We start from the raw sequence: 21,197 nt of genomic DNA on the forward strand, positions 1-21,197 counted from the left end.
TTTATAATGCACATACACTGAGGTTAAAAAAGACATCAATTAAAAAATGATAATTTTTAAAATTTATTAATTTTAAAAAATTTGTACTTCTTAAATATAAATTTTATTTTGAACTTATTACATATGATTGAAAATGATAAACATTAAATGCGACGATTATGCAATAAAATGATTAAATCATAAAATTTATAAAAGCATGAAGCCAAATGTTCACAATTGTATTTTTTATTTATAAGTGTCAAAGCTTATTTTGTACATGTCACGGTGCTATAACATAATTTGAAGGAATGCAAATTTGTCCTGGAATATTGTATTGCAAAAGAAGATGATATTTGAAATATGTACAATGATACTCAATTATCAAATAACTATTGAATGTATGACCATGTTCAAAGATGTAAATATCTCGAAGATAAATGTAACATTGTACTTATAAGTATTTTTAAGACACTATTTTACAGCAAAAATAAACATACCATTATCTATCATACATTTTTGTGATTACAATCTTTTAATGTTTTGTAATCATTTTTGTAAGGTATAAGAGTGATGTAAATGAAAGTGATATATATTTCAAAAATGAAATAATACTGTGGTGACACAAAGATTCCTTATAATGTACACTTCGTCTTTTATAATAAATTCATTCTATATTTTTCTGTTTTTTCAAAGTAGTCACTAGAACGGACTGAGCATTCAACATGAATATTTTGTTTCACTATCATCAGTTCTAATGTTTGAACTGAATCATTGAAAATTTATAACAAATTCATATATAAAAAAATAAATTTCACTACGCATAATTCAAGTTAGTTCATAAAAGTACTCTTTTCTTCAATACATGTAAGTTTTTACTAAATGTATGGGGAAAAATGAAAAATGAAGAAACTCCATTCAATCTATCCATATGCATCTATGGTTTAGGATATTCTTATCATGTATGAATTCATAAAAGTTATAAATGGTTTCCTAAATATCTTATTTTCAAAATAACAGTTACAGAACAAATTTTAGTCAGTCTTTAACCTTTTAGGTGTCGGTTCACTATTTTGAGAGTTTGAATCTTCTGAAAACCCCAGATGTGCAGAAAAATCTGTCAATCCTTGAGAATCACTAACTGTTGAGAAACCTGGCATTTCAAAGAATATTTTGCATATAATATACTTGTTAATAACATTGAATATTATAGAAATTACTCAAATTTAACTTACATGTATTAGAATCTTCTGTGAGCCCAAAGTTAGAATTTGAAGAATCTAGTCCACTCTTTCGTGGTAAACCATTTTCCTTATCAGCTACAGTCTTTCCTTTTTTCTTCTACATAACAAAATATTTATGTTTATCTTCTGTTATCGTATACAATTTATAATTTACACCCACCTGATCTAAAGTCGATATAGGCACCCACTTGTAAATCTTCATAGTGGTTTCCCCTATTGTAACCCATTTCTTTTCCCTATAAAAGTGTCCGCATGAAAAGCATATTCCTTAGATCATTATTTGAACAATAGACAGAGAAGCTACCTTCTTTACTGTTATTAAAAAAGCAGACATAGAACACTATTACTCAATCAACACGCATTGAAACATTTCAGAACTACAGAGGTCTGTTTAACATCTGATACATGTGTAATGCAAAATCTCTATTAAATCTCGCAAGTAACAGAAACTTTAATCCATTTCTCGATATCCATACAGCTTTACTACTTTCATTTTTTTTTCTTTACTTTTTTTGTGTAAGACATTCCAACATTTCCTCGTGCATCTATAATATGTGTGAAGAGATTTACCAATGGCGAACTTTGTCAACAACTTGCATTACACGCTTAATATCATCCTTGGCACGACTACGAGTCTCTGCACGCACTGACCGCGACATCATGTTATATGATTTATAAGTCACTAACAACTGAACACAATAGGAAACACCGGGACATCCGTCGTCGGTGAAGAGGTTAGGAAACTGACAGCAAGCACGAATTTCGACAGTGCGCGACCGTAGAACGTCCTCAGATCGGGAGAAAAACGAGAACTACAATCATAACAAAACGATACAGTATGCTGTGGCGCGGAGAGAATGGCGGAAGTCAGTGGTTCTCATTCGCAAGACAGTTCCTCCAGTTATAAATAAATTTAAATTAATCATATTTTGAATCACTTGTTGAAAGAGTTTCGTGATATTACGAAATATAGGGTACAATGAATCATTGAAGTTATAATGAAAATTCGTAGAAGAAGAGTAAGACGAACACTTTTAAGATAGACATTCATGAAATAAACACAATCATGGCGACCCAAGAAATGCGCATGTCAAGAAATTCAACTTTATCCTTTATTACAACGTGAAAATGGCAAAAGATTACATGATTAAGATAAATTTTAAATCAAACTTGTGAATGGAATTTTTATTTTCCCTTTCATGAAACAGTTTATGTCAAAATATGCTCGAATATCACTTTTTAATTGACAGAATTTGAAATTATTTGTGAAATCAATATGTATTTAGAATTGCTTGTATCTACATCGAAAGAAATTAATCATTAAATAAATTGATACAATTGTTCATTTATTTAAATTGTGCGTATAATAAGTCATTTATTATTGTTTTCTTTAATAACTATGTTCATTTGAAAGAATAACAATATTTCCATTACAAAAGCCAGTTTAATTCAAGTATCTAATTTTTTATCTTTTTAGATAAAAAAGATTATCGAATTCATGAAAATAAATATTAACAAATAGTTTATGACAAATTATTTGAATTATCGTCATTCGTGTTGCACATGATTTGAAATTCAACTTTGCGAACACCACTGACTTTACTGCGCCCTCTTCGCATCAGACGGTGGCTTTAGGAATTACATACTCACTACGTACAATTGAGACGTCAGTGCAAAAGTGGACTAAGCCACATTTTTCCGACATTGAGTTAGTAGTATTAATTTACTACAAAGAAATCTTTTATTTTAAATTGCCTATTGTTCCAATTTTTCCGAGTAGTGGGGTTAATCCGTTGTTGCTCTTAATACCTCAGTTCAAGCAATAAAGTCGATAAAGTCAGCAGAACACTAATGTCTCGATATAAGTTCACAACTTGAAAATGTTGAGTTTAAAAGATTTAAGGAAACTGGTTTCTACTTCTATTGGAAATTATTTCCTATTCTAAGGAAATTGGTATCTTCTATTGTATCAGGTTTCGTTTTAGCAATTTGAGTTTGAATTTTTAAAGGTAAGAATCAGCTGAAGTGAAAAAGTAGGGTCTAGCTTATATCAAGACAACATTGTATTCACACGTTTCCTGTCACGTGTATTGTTTCAGAACACGCTAAACTTCTCTGATATATTTACCATTAAAATATAAAATACTGTAAAACATGTATAATACATGTGTGACAATAAGTTTTCAGTTTTAGAAATCTTCAACATTTGAACAAAACTATCACCAACTGTACTTAGAAAACATTATGAAGTAATAATAGATAACAGTTATTCAAACAATTTTTATGAGACGAAACATTAATAAAAAAAGAAAATTTCGCAGAAACTAACACGACTAAAAAAGGTTTCTGGACTTTTTGGTAAACAATTATTAACAGAAAAATTCGATGAAATTTTCGATTTTAGCTAGGATTTTAATATATTAGTTATACATTATTGTTTTTCTTTTGTAACTTTGCTAGAAGTGTCCCTTTTCTGAATACAGAAAACATAATGCAGAAGTAGGATTGTGTCACAATCAAAATAAAAATAATTAACAATAAGTAAATAAACGATAAGAGTTTTCGTCCATTCAACAAACGATTTTAATCTGACCTGTCTGACCTTATTGTTGCGGATACGAGTTAAAGCCTAACCTAAGTATTATCATAGATCGTCTTTCTCAATTACATCATCGCTATCTTATATGTTACAGGATAGCCGATGACGTCATACAGACGGATGGAGCACGCGCGTTGATGCCCCGAAATATGTGAAAACGTGAATTTTCCTAACTGCATGTTTACCTATGTTTAACCAATGGGGCCACGCAACGATGTTACGTCATTGTTACTATATAAGATGTTCCAAAAACTGAGGCCATGCTGTCCTAGAAAATTTTTAAATTGTTTGAGGAATTCTTACATACGTAGCGTCTTTTAGAAGCTATCAGATAAAATGTATACGAATTTAAAATGTTTCAAAAGTAGAGACCACATTGATTTACAAGACACTAAATTATTTTAAAATTTCTTAAATGATTTTTATGCAAGATTCAGGGTGTAACAAATATATGCTCCATTTATCCGACGCAATGTCATCACAGTACCTACTTTATTGAATATGTTGTTCGATAAAATTCAATTATATGAAATTTAACTCCAATTACATGAATAAATAAACAGAGAAGTAGGGAATAATTCATGGACTCCTATTATCCGACACATCCAGTTATCTGAACAGCCTCATCCCTTGATCATGTTGTATAAATGGATTTCTACTTACATCACAAAATGTTTTATGAAAAAATATTCGATTTGTCTCTGTCTTGCAGTAATACTGAATTGAAGATAACAATATAATTTTAAGATGTACATAGCTTGTTTCAAGTATGGGAAACACGATTTCTTCAATAATATTCTTAATTTTTTATATGTGAAATGACGAGATACACTCTAACACTAGAAAAGAATTTGATATAAAATGTATCACATATCTCGTTTATCAATATTAACCCTCAATCAAAAAACGGTGGATCAAAAAATCCGCCATCCACTAGCAGTGCAGATAAGTGTATCACAGTCTGCTGTCTGAAGGTTAAAGAGCAATTATCTCTTAGGTACAACAGTTAGAAGCTTTTCGATAATTTGTTATGTAAATTAATCTTTTAAACATTCTAAACTCTAAACCGTCTAACTACTGATTACAATCAACAGTAAACGTTCGCTCAGTTCAGATCAGAATTAAAAGTGAGGAGTTCTAATCATGGGCCTCACTCCCGGGCCCCCAAACGGGGCCTCATCTTTTATATAATAAAACAAATTTCTGCAAATATTCAAGAAAGAAAACGATTTCTCATTTATTAATGTTTTTCTTCGAGAGTCACATTTAATTAAAAACATCTTTTACAAACTTCACTTTAATCTGAACCGACAATTGAAAACAATTATCCTCTATAAAATCCTCTCAAAAAGGAGAGAGTATTCTAACATAGTATTCCCCTTTCCTATCCCTTCTCCTTTTGTGTATTAAAAGTGTCATCAGTCCTAACCCTGGGCCTCTCAAAGCTATAATTCGACCCTGGCTCAGTTCCGACACTCGCGGCACATTTGAAACTCCTTATAGCAGCGTTCTTCGAGCGCTGCGTCAGCTGGTATCTGCGCAGGAGAGACAAATATCGAGTGATTCGTAGTGTGGCGTGGACTCGTGAGCGTGAGGAGGCCGGCTTTTACGAGTAGCTCAATATAGCTACGGCGTGTTCGATACGAGACGAGACGGGGCACCGTCTGCCTCACGACGCCTATTTTCTCATCGAAGAGTTTGTCGTAAAATAAATAAATTAATAAAGTACGCAGCTTACACTGTGAAGATCGTCCAGCATTCAAGTGTATCAAATACGTGACAGCGAACATGGGACTTAAGGACTTCCGAATAGCCTTCGACAATCCTTCGAATACCTACTACCCAGGACAGACGATCACTGGAAATATTATCGTCGTTTTGGACAGCACGAAGAAAATTCGCGGTATGTTGATACGTGTAGTAGAAGTCACTCCGAAAAATTAGCTATTTTCGTGTGACTAATTAGTGATAAATAATTACGATCGATTGGCCAATTACGTTACCAGCGGAATATAGAGATCGACAGGTGTCCTGGAACCATGGATCAGCGGTGACCTTTATGATTGTTCGGAATGAGATGATGTTTCGTGGAAACTTGGGTAGAGAGACTACATGAATATTGTAGTTCTGTTTCTTTTTTGTGATTGGATAATTGTGTTGATCTAGAAATTAAAATGTTGAAGAACATAGGATTCTCCTTGTCGATTGCTTGGTAACTTTTAATAAGTAAGTTCACTTTTAACATTTTGAAAGATCTAGAGATTAATAATCAGCTGTGCTTATTTTAGTACGGTAGGATGGGTTATCGAATTGGTCTATTTAGAGTTCTGTTCTGATCTTTGAGTGACACATATGCATAACTCGCGATTCTTGACGCCGCATTCCTGTGGAGATTGTTTCTTTCCTGCAAGGTGCAGTTTAATTATAGCATAGGCATCCACACCCGCACAGTGAAAACGGACAGTGACGGTCAGCCGTGCAACTTTTGTTTTTGTCATGCTGTATCGGCTCCACGGTGTACGTGTTCCATATTTTATGCAGGATTAGATATTCTATGTATTCTTGTTGTCTATCATGTAACATCTGTTCCATAAGTTCTTCGTATAATTACGTTGAATATAGTACACTAATAAGTTTCAGTCTATAATGTTATAGTTATGTTCTTAATAGTCTCGTTACATTTTTTATTTTTAAATATCGCTTATTTTGTTGCAATAATGATATAAGTAAAATAGTAACTGTCTTTGCTATAAACAGTCAGTTTTTGTGTGAAATGAAACTATTGCTTCATTTTTTTTTTAAATTATGATTTTAGAGTTGTCATTGTTGCAGCAAATGAGCGATATTTTAAAATTTTGAGCATTCAAGTATTCAATTTTTCAAAGTTTTATTTTCAAATTTTTTAAATTTTGAGTAGCTTCTGCGAATCCATGAAACGTGATTACAACTAGGCAGCTACACATACGATACAGTTGGCTTTTAAAAACCTGTATAAAAGAATATAAACGAAAGAAATATGTGGAGGAAAAATATTAAAAAACAAAGAACAATGCAAGAAAATCTAAATGTAGATAATATACCTGATTGAAGCTTGCAAAATGACAAATAATGATTACAATACAAGAAGTTTATACAGTTCTGAAAATAGTACTTATATATATTCAGTATTTTAATAATAAAAATTAAAAATATTTAGGAAGAGAAAAAAGCGTAGAATTTTTTAATAATGAGACATTAATAAATACAAAATATATACGTGTAATATTAGAAAAAGTACTTCTTTGATCTACTATGCATTTATAATATGCACGTAAATTTTTGCTAAATATTTCTTTATAGATTTATACATTGCTACAACACGTACAATTGTCCACTATTTTTACACTTGAGTTCCACGTAATATATCATCATACAATTACATTTTGCAATATCATTCTGTCTTTTTATATTCGATGTGTGAACATGATGATTATTTCGTAAATATGTGTAAAATATTTTTCTGCGAACATACTTGATGGATGGTTGAATATGTATATATTCTTAATGTTCATTTATTGCTTTCCCTAACACGCCAGTGCCAATTGCTAATTTCATTCCGCCACTTTATTATTAATCGTAATTTTTAAAGTATTTCCGCTTCATTTTATCTGCACTGATTCAATTTCCCTTTTCCTGCCGAGTAGCTTTTGCTGTTCCGCTTCATAATTCCAAGCGTTTCTGACATCAGTCACATTATTTTAAGTCTCTCTCCCACAATAATACGCATCGTCGAATATTAAGCATTATTACTTTCACGAGCAACTTCCTTCTAAGGGGTATAATAACTTCGTCTTTAGCTGAGTTTAGGAGCACACGAATAGAAAGTGCTTCCTTTAGAGACATCATAAGTCTTATTAATGAACTAGTGAAATGATGTAAATAGATTCGTTGCTAACGATAAAGTAAATCTTAATCATATAAAATGGATACCATCTTAGTCGATAAAAATTGTTTTAAACATTGTACTAAAACTTACAATTATTCCTTTCTAGCCTAATAAGTAAACTTAGATAATTTATTACCCATTTTCAAGAAACTCTGAAGGTTTGTAAACAGGAGTAAAAACTAGGGGTGGGTTAGAAATTAATTTTTAAATTCTCGAAGCTCGTATCTTAATCTTTTTTTTGTATCTTAATTGCGTACCTTTGAACGACAAATCCTTTTGTCTAAACAATTTTTTAAAATATTTACTTTAACAAATAACAAGCTTGTAATCATTTTTCGGGTGAAATATTAATAAAAAATGTAAACTTTTTAGAATTTTTAACATTTGCATTGTAAAAGAAATAATTGTATGCAATTATTATTATTATTATTATTATTTCTTTTCACAAAAATTGAAAATTATTACTTTGAGTAGTTCTCTTGTTAGTAAATTTATTAACGTTATTCTTTTTAATTGCAGGAATAAGCGTGAAAGTAAAAGGTTTCGCGGACACACGTTGGACGACCGACAAACAAGAGATGGATGAAAGGGGACAGTATAGGGAGGGAACAGAAACGGTCACTGGTCACGAAGAATACTTCGAAACAAAATACTATTTAGTTGGATCCGCTTCTGGTAACATCCTGAGTCGAATTTAATCTCATTACCAAATATATTTGCTATAAAAGAACACTGATGAGAAAGTCTTCCTTTAGGGGGTGAAATCGAAATACAGAGTGGAGAACACAAGTTCCCATTTCAGTGTGTCTTACCCACGAATATACCCAGCAGTTTTGAGTCCGATTTCGGATATGTACGATACATTGTTAAGGCCACCTTGGATCGTCCTTGGAAGTTCGATCAAGAAGTAAAGAGTCCCTTCACGGTGATACTGCCGCTTGACCTTAATCAAGAACCTAGGGCGTCGGTACGAATTTATCAATATTCATTTAAGCCAACACTAATGAAATTCAAAAGTGAAACCTTAGGTTTTAACCTTTTGCGATTTTACAGTGAAATCGACTGGTTTTTATTAAAAAATGAGAATTTAAAAAAATGAATTTTCTATATGACAATAGAATTTTTTTGTATTTTTGTTGCAAGAAATTCTATGCTTAAAAATTAAAGATACTTACAATTTTTGTATCGATATTAATTTTTGATATGAATTACAAGTATGCAATGATTTATGAGTTATTTGTTCCTAATTATACAATAGTTTATAGATTTTTATTTTAAATACAAATATATCTGTAGTTAACAGATAACAGTTTTTGAGTACGTATGAAAGCTAGTCATCGATCTGATCAAAGAATGAAGACTTAAAAAATTAATATATATATCTTAATAAAATTTGTGTACAAATATTAACAAGTCCTTGTTATTTTTCAGGAAAACGTTCAAGAAGAAATGAGTAAAACATTCTGTTGCCTATGTTGCGGGACATCACCGTTAACTGTTAATTATTCTTTACCTGTCAGAGGCTATGTGCCTGGTCAGTCAATGCCAATAAAAGTCAACGTTGAAAACACATCAGGAGTAACGGTGGACACAGTGAAGCTTATTCTTTGTAAGGTATACTAAACTCAGTTGCTGGCATAAGCAGGATAATGTATGAAGGATAACAATGAATCATGAAGTGTAGATCGTAACTTTCCGCGCGACTACACCGTCCAGTGACACAAAAACGGAAGAGATCATCGTAGCGGAAGTTGGCAAGGGGCCTGTTGGAGGAAATGAAACCACCGAATATGAACAAAAACTTGATGTTCCTCCACTGCCACCATCGAATCTCACGGGTTGTAGTATCATCGATTTAGAATATAATCTGAAGGTCGTGGCATGTGTTTCAGGATGGTTAGTGTATTTTTGATTCGATAGTTGATCGATTTACATCATTAGTAAAAAATTTGAAATAACTTTTCAATTTTTACAAATAAGATAAAAATGTACGATGAAGTACGAAGTTAGTATATTCAGTGATAAATATAACATTACTTATTCCAGTATGACTAAAAAGTATGAGTACGTGATATGTCTTGAAACTTGTCTTGTTTTAAAAATTAAATAATTGTAAAGCTTTTACCTTCAAATCAGTCTTCTTGAGATTGTATACATTCGTTTCAAAGTCGGATTCATCGATCGTAACGTTTTTAGCACATATTTGCTACCTGATATCTGTTTCAATATTGAGTATCAGAAATTGATAGAAACCACATTTCGTTCATTAGTTCTTTTATTTGATGAAATTAAAACAAATCGTAATTTGTCAATAATTTTTCAATTTCAAAATTGAATGCAGCGGTGAAGCATACATAGTGAAACGAGTGATAAAAAGAATACATTTTCTAAAATTCAGAGTTGTATAAAATAAAGATCTGAAAATAAATGTATGAAAGTAAACATCATAAACGTTATTAGTTTAAACGTTATTAGATTTAGAAATGAGTATATAATATGTACAGTTTTAAGGAGACTGATTCGAAGGTGATGATCTTACATCTGTTTGACTTTCAAAATAAAGTTCTTAAGTAATTTATTTTTTAAACTTTATTGTAACATCACTTATAATTGTATATTTCAATTTAAAAAGTAATTTGAAACTTTTGATTAGCTGTCAAACTTAAATTGTATGATTGATTGAGTTTTGTAAAGATTCTTAAATAAGATGTATCAAGAAGATCAAATCACATTTAAAAATTTCAATAGAGACTTGATGTTAGCAGAATTAATTGTAATTGTACTTTGAGATGTTAAATACTATGAAATATATCAAAAGGAGAATTTTGTTCCAGGTATTATCGAAATTTATCAAAGAACACACTTGTTTTTGTGGGAACAATACCATTAGTAAGTTATCAAACACCAACTGCTCCCCCTGCAGAGGAATCTCTAACAAAAGCACCGGGAATAGGATGGACAACTCCTGATGGTGTTTCAATATCAAGTTTATACCCTAATTTACGTAAGAATATTTAAAAATTTTCTTTTAATACATTTACTGCCACATAAGAATCATACTTTTTTTAAACGATTACGAATAACATTACTTTTTAATGTAGACTATGATACAAAATTGTTTTATAGAAAATGTAGAAAATAATTTCACTTACATGAAAGTTGTATTACCTTAAATAATCTAAAATTTCTGGTGAATAGGATGTAATATTACAGAATGAAGAACTGTATATATGTTTTGTATTGAATTAATTCGATTGTCATTTTTGTAGCCCCACCTTCCTACGAGGAATCGACCTCTGCTGCCAGAAGTCTTTGGGAACGTGGCGAATCGGAACACGTTATTGGTGCAATGAATCGTTTTGCACCCAAATATCCGGTCTACAATTTTGCACCTATTCAATGAACAATGGAAATAAGCTTCTAAAGAGTTCGCTCATAAAACAAGAATCATGCGTTTTATAGCACAATCTGCAGAGCACATTATGAGGGCTTCGCGACGAAGTTAGGGAATTGCAATTATTGTGGCCGTTTTTCCCAGTTCTCTTGACAATATTTACTATGTCAGCTATCCTTCAAACAATGGTACTTGGTAAAGTAAACTGACAAAGTTATACGGAAACTTGCTTGGGGTATCTTTTAAAAGAGTAGTTTTTTGTACAGTGATATTGTGATAATTATTGTCCTCTTGACTTCTAGTTTATTCGTTAAAGGCTTTCAATATTTGACCGTAATTCGTTTTTTGAAACCTTCAATTTGATCTGGAATAAATGAAAGTACTCGGTCAATTAAGACGCACAAAAAATACTCACAACGAAATGGATTAAGATTTGCTATACTGCATTGATGGAATAATACTATTCTGTTTTTCTTACAATTAAATATTGAATATATTTTTCTACGAGATTATTCGTAGGCGTGAATTGTATTTGAAGCGACAATAGTTACTGTTGATCTGCCAGTCGTTTCATGTCACGGGCTTTTGTGAGATACTCGCTTAACCCACTTTTTTATATGTATATAACTTGTTATTATCGTTTGTATATCTATACCGCGTTTTAGAAAAACGGAGAATGATCCGAATAATATATAAAATGTAAGAGCTATCTTTATACAAATAAAACATATGCTGTGAATAAAACATATGTTTTTCATATTTTGTAGTTATTCTCTTGTATACCTTTTTTAGAAATTAATAGAATGTAAAATTAATGTATTGTATATTTACTAGTAATTTTGTTTTTGGAGATTAAGAAGTAATTGCAGAACTCAGAACTGGTGGTATAAGCAGGGAAGTGGTGATTGTACACATTACAAGAAAAATTCCCAGATAGCACACGACGTCTTGAAGACGTCTATTTTATATTCATTCTATGCCTGAACATCTTACGACATAATTTAGACGTCTTAAAAACATTCAAGAGCGTACATCTTAAAGACTTACAAAGTTTACGTCTATAAAACATCTTAAAGACACACTACATGGACGTCCTAAAGACTTACGCTTTTGGACGCCTTAAAAATGGACGTCTTAAAAACGTCTAATTTTTGTCTGAACGTCTTAAATACGTAATTTGGACGTCCTTAAAACGTCTTATAAATGTTTCTTAAGACGTCCTAAAGACACTGATTTGTAATATCGGACGGTTCAGAGACGTCTTTTGGACATTTTTAGGACTTTGCTGGATGTTTTTAAGCCGTTTTTAAGATGTCTATGTGCTATTTGAGTTCATGCTTCATTTTCGAGAAAATTGACTGTGAATTTTAGCTGAAGATCAGAGTATCGAAGTAAAGTAATTTACATTACAGTCGAAAGTAGAGAAAGTCTGGCCAGACGGTGAATATTTCCCTTACTGTACGTTCGATTGTGATTCAAAACCAATTTTCTTGAAAACAAAGTATAATATCAAACAATTTTATTCTACTTTATTTTATTTATCTGTATAGAATTATATATAATTATATAGAATTAATTCTATATAGAATATAGAATAAAATCAATGTGTATAGAATAAGATTCTGTATACAGCGTTGCAAGTTTTATTTCCACGTGTTACAACAAGTATTTTGCAATAAGATATCTTTTGTATCATTTTTCCTTATTGCTAGAAATAGCAGACATATATAAAGTGAATAGTATTAATAGAACACCTAGTCTATTATGTAATAAGGTAGAAATATTTTCTTATTTACTAGCTTTGCCAGAGCCATCCAACACCATATATTTCCTACATTCACTAAAAACGTGGAGGGAATTTCCAAAAAATCCGTAAACTGTCCAGTCTATAACAGTCCAATCTTTGCTGTAAATTCGTCTATGTTTGTAGTGATAAATGAAGAAACGAAGACATTGCCGCCATTAATTCAATAAAAAATATTTTAAATTTAAATTAGAGTAAAATTGGTTTGATATTTACATTTATTTATATTTTCATTTTGCAGATTGAAAATTCATTTGGAAAATTTATTTTTAATGTAGTTCAAAATCAATAACTATGATCACAAAAATTTAACAAATTTATGAAGAGAAAATCTAGTGTAAATATGAAGGCTAAAAGAGGGGTAATTTTACAATCCGCGTATTTATGAAAAAATACTTTTTTTATCATAAATAAAATTTATGGAAAATTTTAGAATAGAAAGATTTAGGGTACTGAAGTTTAATTCTATTATAGGGTGTTCTGCTTGTAATTTTCTAGAAGTTGTAAATGTATTGATCTACAAATGTTCAAACATCATCTGCTATCGTAATGGTTTATCGAACAGAAGGAAGTCTTATCAAGCAAAAACAGATAATATAGTTTGCAAGTGTGCAGTCAATTAATGATAATCTACAATAATATCTTATGACTAAATAATTAATCGTGAATTAATTTTTGAAATGTACTGAATTATGTAAGTAGAACATTGAACATATTCATGTACGTTCCACTAATTAAACTTCATTACGCTTTATTAAATGATTGAAAAATATGAAAGGTGACGTACTACCTACATGTGTCCCATGAGAAGTCTTCTGTAAAGCATTGTCCCAAATGCATTGAAACACGTTTCGAAAAATTGAATTACACTCATATCTTTTATTGAATGTCACACTAATTCAAATAATTTTAATTATTTGCAAAAGCAAAAGCAAATTAAGCAAAAATTTAAGCAAAATATCTTAATGTCTTTTTTACCTATGCTTTTGAACACAAAATTTAAGCTTACATTTTTTCTATCCAGTCTCTAGGTGAATACAATAGTCTGAACGCAAACTTCTTTACATTTTAAATATAATTTTCTTTTCCTGTAAAAATTTTAACAGCTAAAAATTATACTTATTGAGTCACGTCAACGATACTGAGTTTTTTCATAATATAATATTTAATAAAAGTTAACGTCAAGATGAAAACTGCATCCACCGGCAGTGTTAACATTAATATCCACTCCCCACGCGCAACCTTTCCAAAGTACAGTCTAGTGACAGGGATTCGACGGACTCTTTTACCACGAACCCGACTCAGGATGCGGTTGATGATCGATCGTGTGATTCGCGCCGATGAACAGAAGAAAGCACTTACCAACAAGTTCAATTGGCCGTGGAGCACTGCGAAAGCTGGTACGTGTATGTGCATGCGTGTGTGAGTCGACTGGCGTGTTCTTAATGGGAATAAGCTCATTCATCCCATATGAAACGGAAGATCATGCGATCTCCGATCGTCTAGGCCTCTGATGTATGGTCATCACCGGCAATTAGCTGTCAATTCAAGGCCGTACTTATGCCTACGAAACCCTCAGCCCTAAGTCTCGAGTGGCAATCATCCCTCGAAGAAGAAGGCCGAATCTGTGCAACACCGTTCGTGGTAGTCAGGACATGATTATCTTTTATAATCCTATAGGTCTTACTTTGACCAGTTTCCTTTGATTATTCCTGCCCAACGAAGCTTCTTTCTCCTATGTCCATTTTAACACTTTTAAGTCCTCACGTTTTCAAGCTAAGAAAGAAAGTTTTCTTTATTGTTTATTAAATAGTAGTAGCTTAAATAAGCTTCGTATCAAAATTTCATGATTTTGATTTTGTCTTTGAATGTAGTACTATTCGGAGGCCAAAGTTGCATATACGCAACCCCAAGAATAACAAAAATGAAAATTGAGTTTTTGATAATTCCTTATTTATAGACAGTAATTTATTAATGGTGAAAATAATGATAGTAGACTTTATAAGTTCAAAGGGCAGTTTCATGCATCTGCGGTGAAGGGTCAAAAAAATTAATTTCTTTTTGTTTTGATATTTCGAATGTAAAATTATTGTCCCAAAATTTTAGAATGCGTTATTATCTGTTTCGTCGGGTTCAGCGAGGTTAGGGCGAGCAGAAATTTTAAGCGCGCTTTTCTCTAAATGACTTTCTTCAATTTGCTAATAGTGTAGAAGAAAAACGGTTCAATGGATTGACTTGTACTTTTAACAGATCATTAAAAACATATTTCTGTATGCACTAAACCTCAGAAATCAGCAACTTTTATCTCTTTTTTAATGCTTTTTTTTCGCTGTATGGTCACACTAATACTAATTAAATTTCCGTCTCGTTTTCCATTTTATATCAAGTAGTTTTGTACTTGCTAAATTGTCTAAGATAACTGAAGTACAAGACTGAATACTGCAACAATGAAATTGAAGCATGCAAAGTGCTAAACGAAAAATGCTATTGTTAAGAGAACTGTCTTAATTCCTATATAGACTACTTGTTAAATAAGAAGAAGATGACCAGAGTTCTTAGAATATTAAGAAAATGTGTAATTCTGCTATTGTACGAATTTTTAGTTTGCAGTGGAAAATGTGAAGATGTGTAAGTTGTTTTGAGTGAATTCCTTAACAAAAAAATACCTAATGATTCTGACAATCGAATTTTAGTAGAAAATTGGTCATCTAACATTACGATGAAATGAATTATAATTAATTACCATGAAATTTCTATAGATGAGAACAAGAATACTGACACGATTTCAGAACAGTCTCTACTTTGCAGTAGAGTTAGTGAATAACTTGTACACATTGGAACAAATTGTCTTTCGTTGGTTGAAATTGTTTCACCCTCAATTAAAATCGATAGACGATTCCTACCACTATTTGAAATTTGGGATCAACTACCCTCGTTTGGAAGTCTTTAAAGCTCGAGTATTTAACAATAAATTCACAAAAATAATAGTGTTGAACACCAAGCGAGTAAATTAACCTTTTGCTTTACGCTTTATTCTTAAGTGAATGCACATGCCTACACATCATCAAAGCATTCAATGTTGTCACAGTTCTGTAAACAACATATTTCAGTTTTTATTAAATTAATTCATAATAAAATGAAAGCTACATTATTTCAGTAGAATAATTTGATAAATTTAATTATATGAATGCGGGCAAGATTCGTCATATCTATTCAGTGGGTTAAAGACTGATTATTAGATAAAGAACTAATGGGAAAACAAAGGTGCTTGGAAAAAGGAATTTTCGGATAATAGAACAGTTACTTTTCTGATATTAATTTTTATTTATTCAAGTAGAAATTAACATAACTAATAATTTTTACAATACTTAAGGATTTCATTTTGTTTTGGCTACTAACGTAGATAGGTTTTTTGACGTATGTAATTCTGTTGAGTTACATTCTTTTAATGCCTGGAGCTATTGAATCCCTTTTTCAAATGTCTTTAATGCTTCGACGTCAACATTCATATCCATTATCGTATAAAATATACCGCAGGTAAATATCTATATGGAATGCATACTTAATACTTCAAATATAGTAATAGTTATAATTATACAATAAATAGTGGTTACCCATGAGCTTCAGAATAGTCATAAATAAAACAATAAAGCGAATAACATTAGGGAATATTTCACATGAAATGTGCTGTATAAGCATAAATATTGTGAACCTTAGAGAATGTGTAAATTTATTTTTCCTAAAATAATACAAAATCGGACAAGTAGAAATTCGAATAGTAAAATGAGGCAGTTACATTTTATTTTTCAGAAAAACAAGATATATAGTTGTATTAAACAACGTTTTAATGATGTGCAAGAGTTGAATATAACAACACGATCAAAATTTGTTAATTTACAGTAACTAAATATACAAATGTCAGAAATTTTAAACGATAACCGTACCTATACGACAAAGTAGGATAAAAATAAAAAATGATAAATTGCATTTTAGCCTCTAAAATATGTGTGAAATGTGTCTGACTTGAGACTTATTCTACTGCTAACGTGCATTAGCCAGGCCTGACACAACGAAGTCAGTAGAAGAAGTCTCAAGTCAGGCAGATTTCACGTGTATTTGAGACATTTTCTCACTAATTACTAATAATCCTGAAACAAAGACGTAAACGCATTTTTATCATTCTTGATTTTCGTCCAATTTTGTCATGTAGGACCAGCCTTTAATCTTTCTGACACTTATTATTGAATACCCTGTATACATTTCACAACATACATGTATTTAATACTTGACTAATACTACAGAATTAAATATACATACACGTTAGTCACATACTATATTGCAACGCAAATCGCAGACCTACATGTACAAATTACTAGAAACAAATCTAGTTAAAAGTCATTTTGAAGAGCTACACCCATAGTATCTAACTGATTAACAGGGGAACAGTTCAAATTTCAATTTCTGTTCAAATTTCGATAAGTAAAGTGGTGATAAGTAACACATTTTGGAAAATAATGCCGAGATAGAAGTTATCGGCTAACATTCTATTGAATCATGACTAACAGAAAGTTAGTCATTCAACAATAAGTTGATCAATGTGAAAAGGTTATATAGTTCTCTATTTCTCTCTAAATCTTTGTGAAAGTAACATTAGTAGATTTTTTGTTTGTTTTTGATGGAAACAATACCAAACATGATGACACTTGAACTGCTTTTAATGATATTATGTGAAAAATTAAATTCACGAATTCACAATACTGTAAACTTCACATAAACTATAAATAATTTTATTCATTTAGCTCCATGTTAATGGTAAATACATTATTTAAACAAAATATCAATGACCTTGAATCCGAAAAATATAACCTTAAATATTCAAAGTTATATACAATACCAATTTTTGAAAACAATTAATTCATGATAAAAACAGAGTTGATAATCAATAAAAGATAAATGGAACATCCGATATTTCAAAATGCTCTTCTTTCATATGGACGATGAATTAATTATAGAAAGAAATTACTCGGCTGATTACAAAGAAAGTTCGATAATACATTCGTAACATTCATTTTTCTGTGCGATAAGAAAGATAATAAGCAGGGATTGGACGAAATTTTTATACTTATAAGTTAGGTATTGAACTTTTAACTTTTAAATTATTTCTTTTCTGTTTTAAGTTAATTTTGTATTTTAACACTTTAACGCTTTTATAAAAATTCAATTTTATCGCTATTTTGTATTCCATTAATAAAAGTTGTGAAAAATCATATATTGTTTAATAGATACTTTTAGGTGTAATGTAAAATTTATAATTATTTTTTAAATTAGCATTATTTAATTAGTATTATTTAAGGAATTGAAAACAGGATTTACTTTATTATATACATACTTAAATATCAAAACAATTTTTTTTCAACTTTTACTAGTAATAGAATCCCAGATAGCACACGACGTCCCGAAGACGTCTATTTTATGTCCATTTTATACCTGAACATTTTATGACACAATTTGGACGTTTTAAAAACATCCAACAGCATACGTCTTAAAGACTTCCGAAATTTACATCCATAAGACGTCTTAAAGACTTCCGAAATTTACATCCATAAGACGTCTTAAAGACTTATGCTTTTGGATATCTTAAAGACGTCTCTGTTTTCACCAAACGTCTTGTAGGCGTAATTTGGACGTCTTTAAGACGTCTTACGATTGTTTTTTAAGACATCCTAAAGACATACTGATTTGTAACTTCAGAGGTTTCAAAAACATCTTTTAATCATTTTTTGGACTTTACTGAATATCTTTAAAACGTTTTCAAGATATTTCTGTGCTATATGAGTTAGTGTGTATGTAATGACCATTTATATTTTATATTTATTATATATAAATTGTTAAATACAAGTAACAAAGAACTCATTTAAAGGAAAGGCATATTTCAAGATGTCAACATTAGATTTTTTGTCACAAAAAATTTGCTTGTCAGAAATTTAACCTCTTCCTGTCTATAACTGGAATCCTTTTTACTTCCGAGAAGATGAAAATTCCTTATTCATACAAAAAATTGATAAAATAAATATTTCAGAGAATACACTTTATTTTATGACTGTTATCTTGGAACAGCAAAGATAACAGTAAATAAATTACTGTTATTGTATAAGTGATTGAAAATTTTAACAATTTTATTTGATTCTTGATAATAACAATATTGTAACAAAGTTCGAGTTGATAGGTCTGTGACTAATACTGTGATACGATTATTATGACATCAGTGATTCATGGCGCTGAATTTGGAAAAATTACGGAAACGGAATTATATAAATCCATTGATAATAATCTTTTGCATCATTGATTTAATTATTCATTTTTGAAAAGAATAAGGTCACAAAATATCTATGAGAATTGAAACCAGTTAATCTTTTTGCTAACAATTAATCTTTAGAAATACAAGCATAAATACACATTGAAATTTGTTTTTGTCAGATTCAATGCAAGAAAGTGCATTTTGGTTATGAATGAATAAAAGTTTTGTAAAAATAATAAAACTGTTTTACTTCAAATTAGAGCGACTTTTATGTAGTGAAATAAAAAGTAAAATTTTCAATAAAGTGAGTGCAACAGAACTCCAACAAGTAACACCAACGTTATTACAATTTCATTGATGCATTTTAAAGTTGTACATAATTAATTAGTTGGTTTTTATAAATAAATTGATTACATATATTTCAACTTAAATAAGTACTTTCAATCTACTGATGATTTCTCTTTAAAAGTTTTCAATATACATGTAATGTACATACATTCATTGCTCAAAACAATTATTTAAACAATTTAGCGCTTCATGTAGTGGAATGAAATAACCAACTATTTTAGAAACTTTCCAAGTCACGTAGGTAACTGTTAAACAGGTTCTGCAAAATTAAATACGAATCGATGAATTGGAGAATATTACAAAACCAAACACCACATTTTGAGATATTTGATTCCAATGTATAGTTGTATGCATTTTACGTATCTGTAAATACGGTTAAGATTGCACTTGTACTTTTTTCCAACTTACCAATTCATACGTAATACGTGTCTCTATGTCATAACTGGATGTACAACATGTGTTAAAATTAATTTTCTAGCCATATGATCCCTAGTTTCAGTGCTTATAGTATCAGTAATCCTTCCGCTACAATTTTTACAAAAATATCCACACGAAATAAACATTAAAAAATCGATTTGTGCAAAATATAGAGTATTATTTACTTACAATACTTAAGCCTCTTCCGCCAAAGATAAATCGATTATTTAAAGCAATATTGTTCAATAAAACGCTTGGTATTAATAATAAAAGTAAGTACGCAAGATATCTCGTCTATAGCATTGCATAGACATCATAATAACAAGATATCTAGTATCGTATCTACAAAATCATGATAGCGAGATATCTCGTTGGTAGCATTGTACCTACGACATCGTACAACCTAAATATCTCGTTGTTAGTAGCCAAAGAGTTAAACGCTATTAAAACTCTATGGATACAATTAACATTTTGACTCGTATGTCATCTGTATGTTGCTGACAATAGCTACCAAACAATGAATAACTAATTTACAAGATTATATATATGGTATCAATAAATAATTAATCTGACAGCTATTAACAGAAAGCAAGCACTACAGAATAAATATAAAAATTAATTACAAACCATTTTTTTAAGCTAGAATCGCTACACCTGTAATCGAATTTCGAATGAGTATAGAGTAGCGCTAAAAACAAATATAAAAAAATGAAAGTTAAAGTGATAAAAATGTTCCATAAAGAGATATATTTTCAGTAACACGACGAACAATTCTAAGCGACGCTGTGGTGGCCAGAACGCATCGAGTACCTCGGCAACGCATACTATATTCTCTGATTAAGTGCGTGCACAGACTCGAGTTCATATACGTACCAATACTTGCCTCTCCTCCTCGCTTTATTAAAATCACAGACAGCAGATACGATAGGAAACGAGCCAACCGGATTAAAATATACGTATGTACATACAATCGGTTCAACTTCGCTTCCTCGCGAACATCGTCCAAAAATGGCTGTTTACTCGGAATAGACATGCTGCCTGATATGCAGCTGATCAGAATCGTGATTACGCAACGATAACACCCAATCGAATGTCAATTTTCGATCGGTACACAAAATAGCGGAGTCCAACACAGCTAACATTCGTGAAATTCGATCTCCGAATTGGAACAGGAAAACGAAGCACGAAAATA

At 30.8% G+C, this 21,197-nt stretch overlaps 2 protein-coding genes and 1 long non-coding RNA gene across 4 annotated transcripts; 2 read left to right on the forward strand and 1 right to left on the reverse strand.

Moving 5' to 3' along the window:
* Window positions 1-187: 187 nt before the first annotated feature.
* On the reverse strand, window positions 188-2,068 carry Bcl7-like (chromatin remodeling complex subunit BCL7B-like protein). The gene is made up of 4 exons (XM_076388356.1): window positions 1,791-2,068; window positions 1,381-1,456; window positions 1,212-1,317; window positions 188-1,129 (listed from the first exon to the last, which is right to left on the reverse strand). The coding sequence occupies exons 1-4, from the start codon at window positions 1,880-1,882 to the stop codon at window positions 1,011-1,013; spliced, it is 393 nt and encodes a 130-aa protein (XP_076244471.1). The 5' UTR covers window positions 1,883-2,068; the 3' UTR covers window positions 188-1,010.
* An 819-nt stretch (window positions 2,069-2,887) lies between these two features.
* LOC143185398 (uncharacterized) lies at window positions 2,888-4,397 on the forward strand. Its single transcript, XR_013002906.1, has 2 exons — window positions 2,888-3,229; window positions 3,914-4,397. It is a non-coding gene; the product is annotated as an uncharacterized LOC143185398 (long non-coding RNA).
* Window positions 4,398-5,407: 1,010 nt separating this feature from the next.
* LOC143185577 (arrestin domain-containing protein 17) lies at window positions 5,408-11,890 on the forward strand. Of its 2 annotated transcripts, none has more exons than XM_076388699.1 (7): window positions 5,408-5,722; window positions 8,264-8,419; window positions 8,500-8,711; window positions 9,176-9,358; window positions 9,429-9,640; window positions 10,579-10,748; window positions 11,014-11,890. In XM_076388699.1, exons 1-7 carry the CDS (start codon window positions 5,608-5,610, stop codon window positions 11,145-11,147), a joined length of 1,182 nt encoding a protein of 393 aa, XP_076244814.1. In that variant the 5' UTR covers window positions 5,408-5,607; the 3' UTR covers window positions 11,148-11,890. The 2 variants fall into 2 exon arrangements, with proteins under 2 accessions (XP_076244814.1, XP_076244815.1); XM_076388700.1 differs by lacking the exon at window positions 5,408-5,722 and adding an exon at window positions 5,821-6,045.
* The last annotated feature ends 9,307 nt before the right edge of the window (window positions 11,891-21,197 follow it).

Source organism: Calliopsis andreniformis, chromosome 12 (assembly GCF_051401765.1).
Source record: "Calliopsis andreniformis isolate RMS-2024a chromosome 12, iyCalAndr_principal, whole genome shotgun sequence".
Classification (NCBI taxonomy): Eukaryota; Metazoa; Arthropoda; class Insecta; order Hymenoptera; family Andrenidae; genus Calliopsis; species Calliopsis andreniformis.

Bases quoted from the DNA above. Each gene is read 5' to 3' on its own strand.
- Bcl7-like (XM_076388356.1), bottom strand. From the start codon at position 1,882: ATGATGTCGCGGTCAGTGCGTGCAGAGACTCGTAGTCGTGCCAAGGAT. The intron at 1,457-1,790 runs GTAAATCTCTTC...ACACTTTTATAG, and splicing joins GTTGACAAAGTTCGCCATTG to GGAAAAGAAATGGGTTACAA. The intron at 1,318-1,380 runs GTGGGTGTAAAT...TTTGTTATGTAG, and splicing joins CTATATCGACTTTAGATCAG to AAGAAAAAAGGAAAGACTGT.
- LOC143185577 (XM_076388699.1), top strand. From the start codon at position 5,608: ATGGGACTTAAGGACTTCCGAATAGCCTTCGACAATCCTTCGAATACC. The intron at 8,712-9,175 runs GTACGAATTTAT...GTTATTTTTCAG, and splicing joins ATCAAGAACCTAGGGCGTCG to GAAAACGTTCAAGAAGAAAT. The intron at 10,749-11,013 runs GTAAGAATATTT...TCATTTTTGTAG, and splicing joins AAGTTTATACCCTAATTTAC to CCCCACCTTCCTACGAGGAA.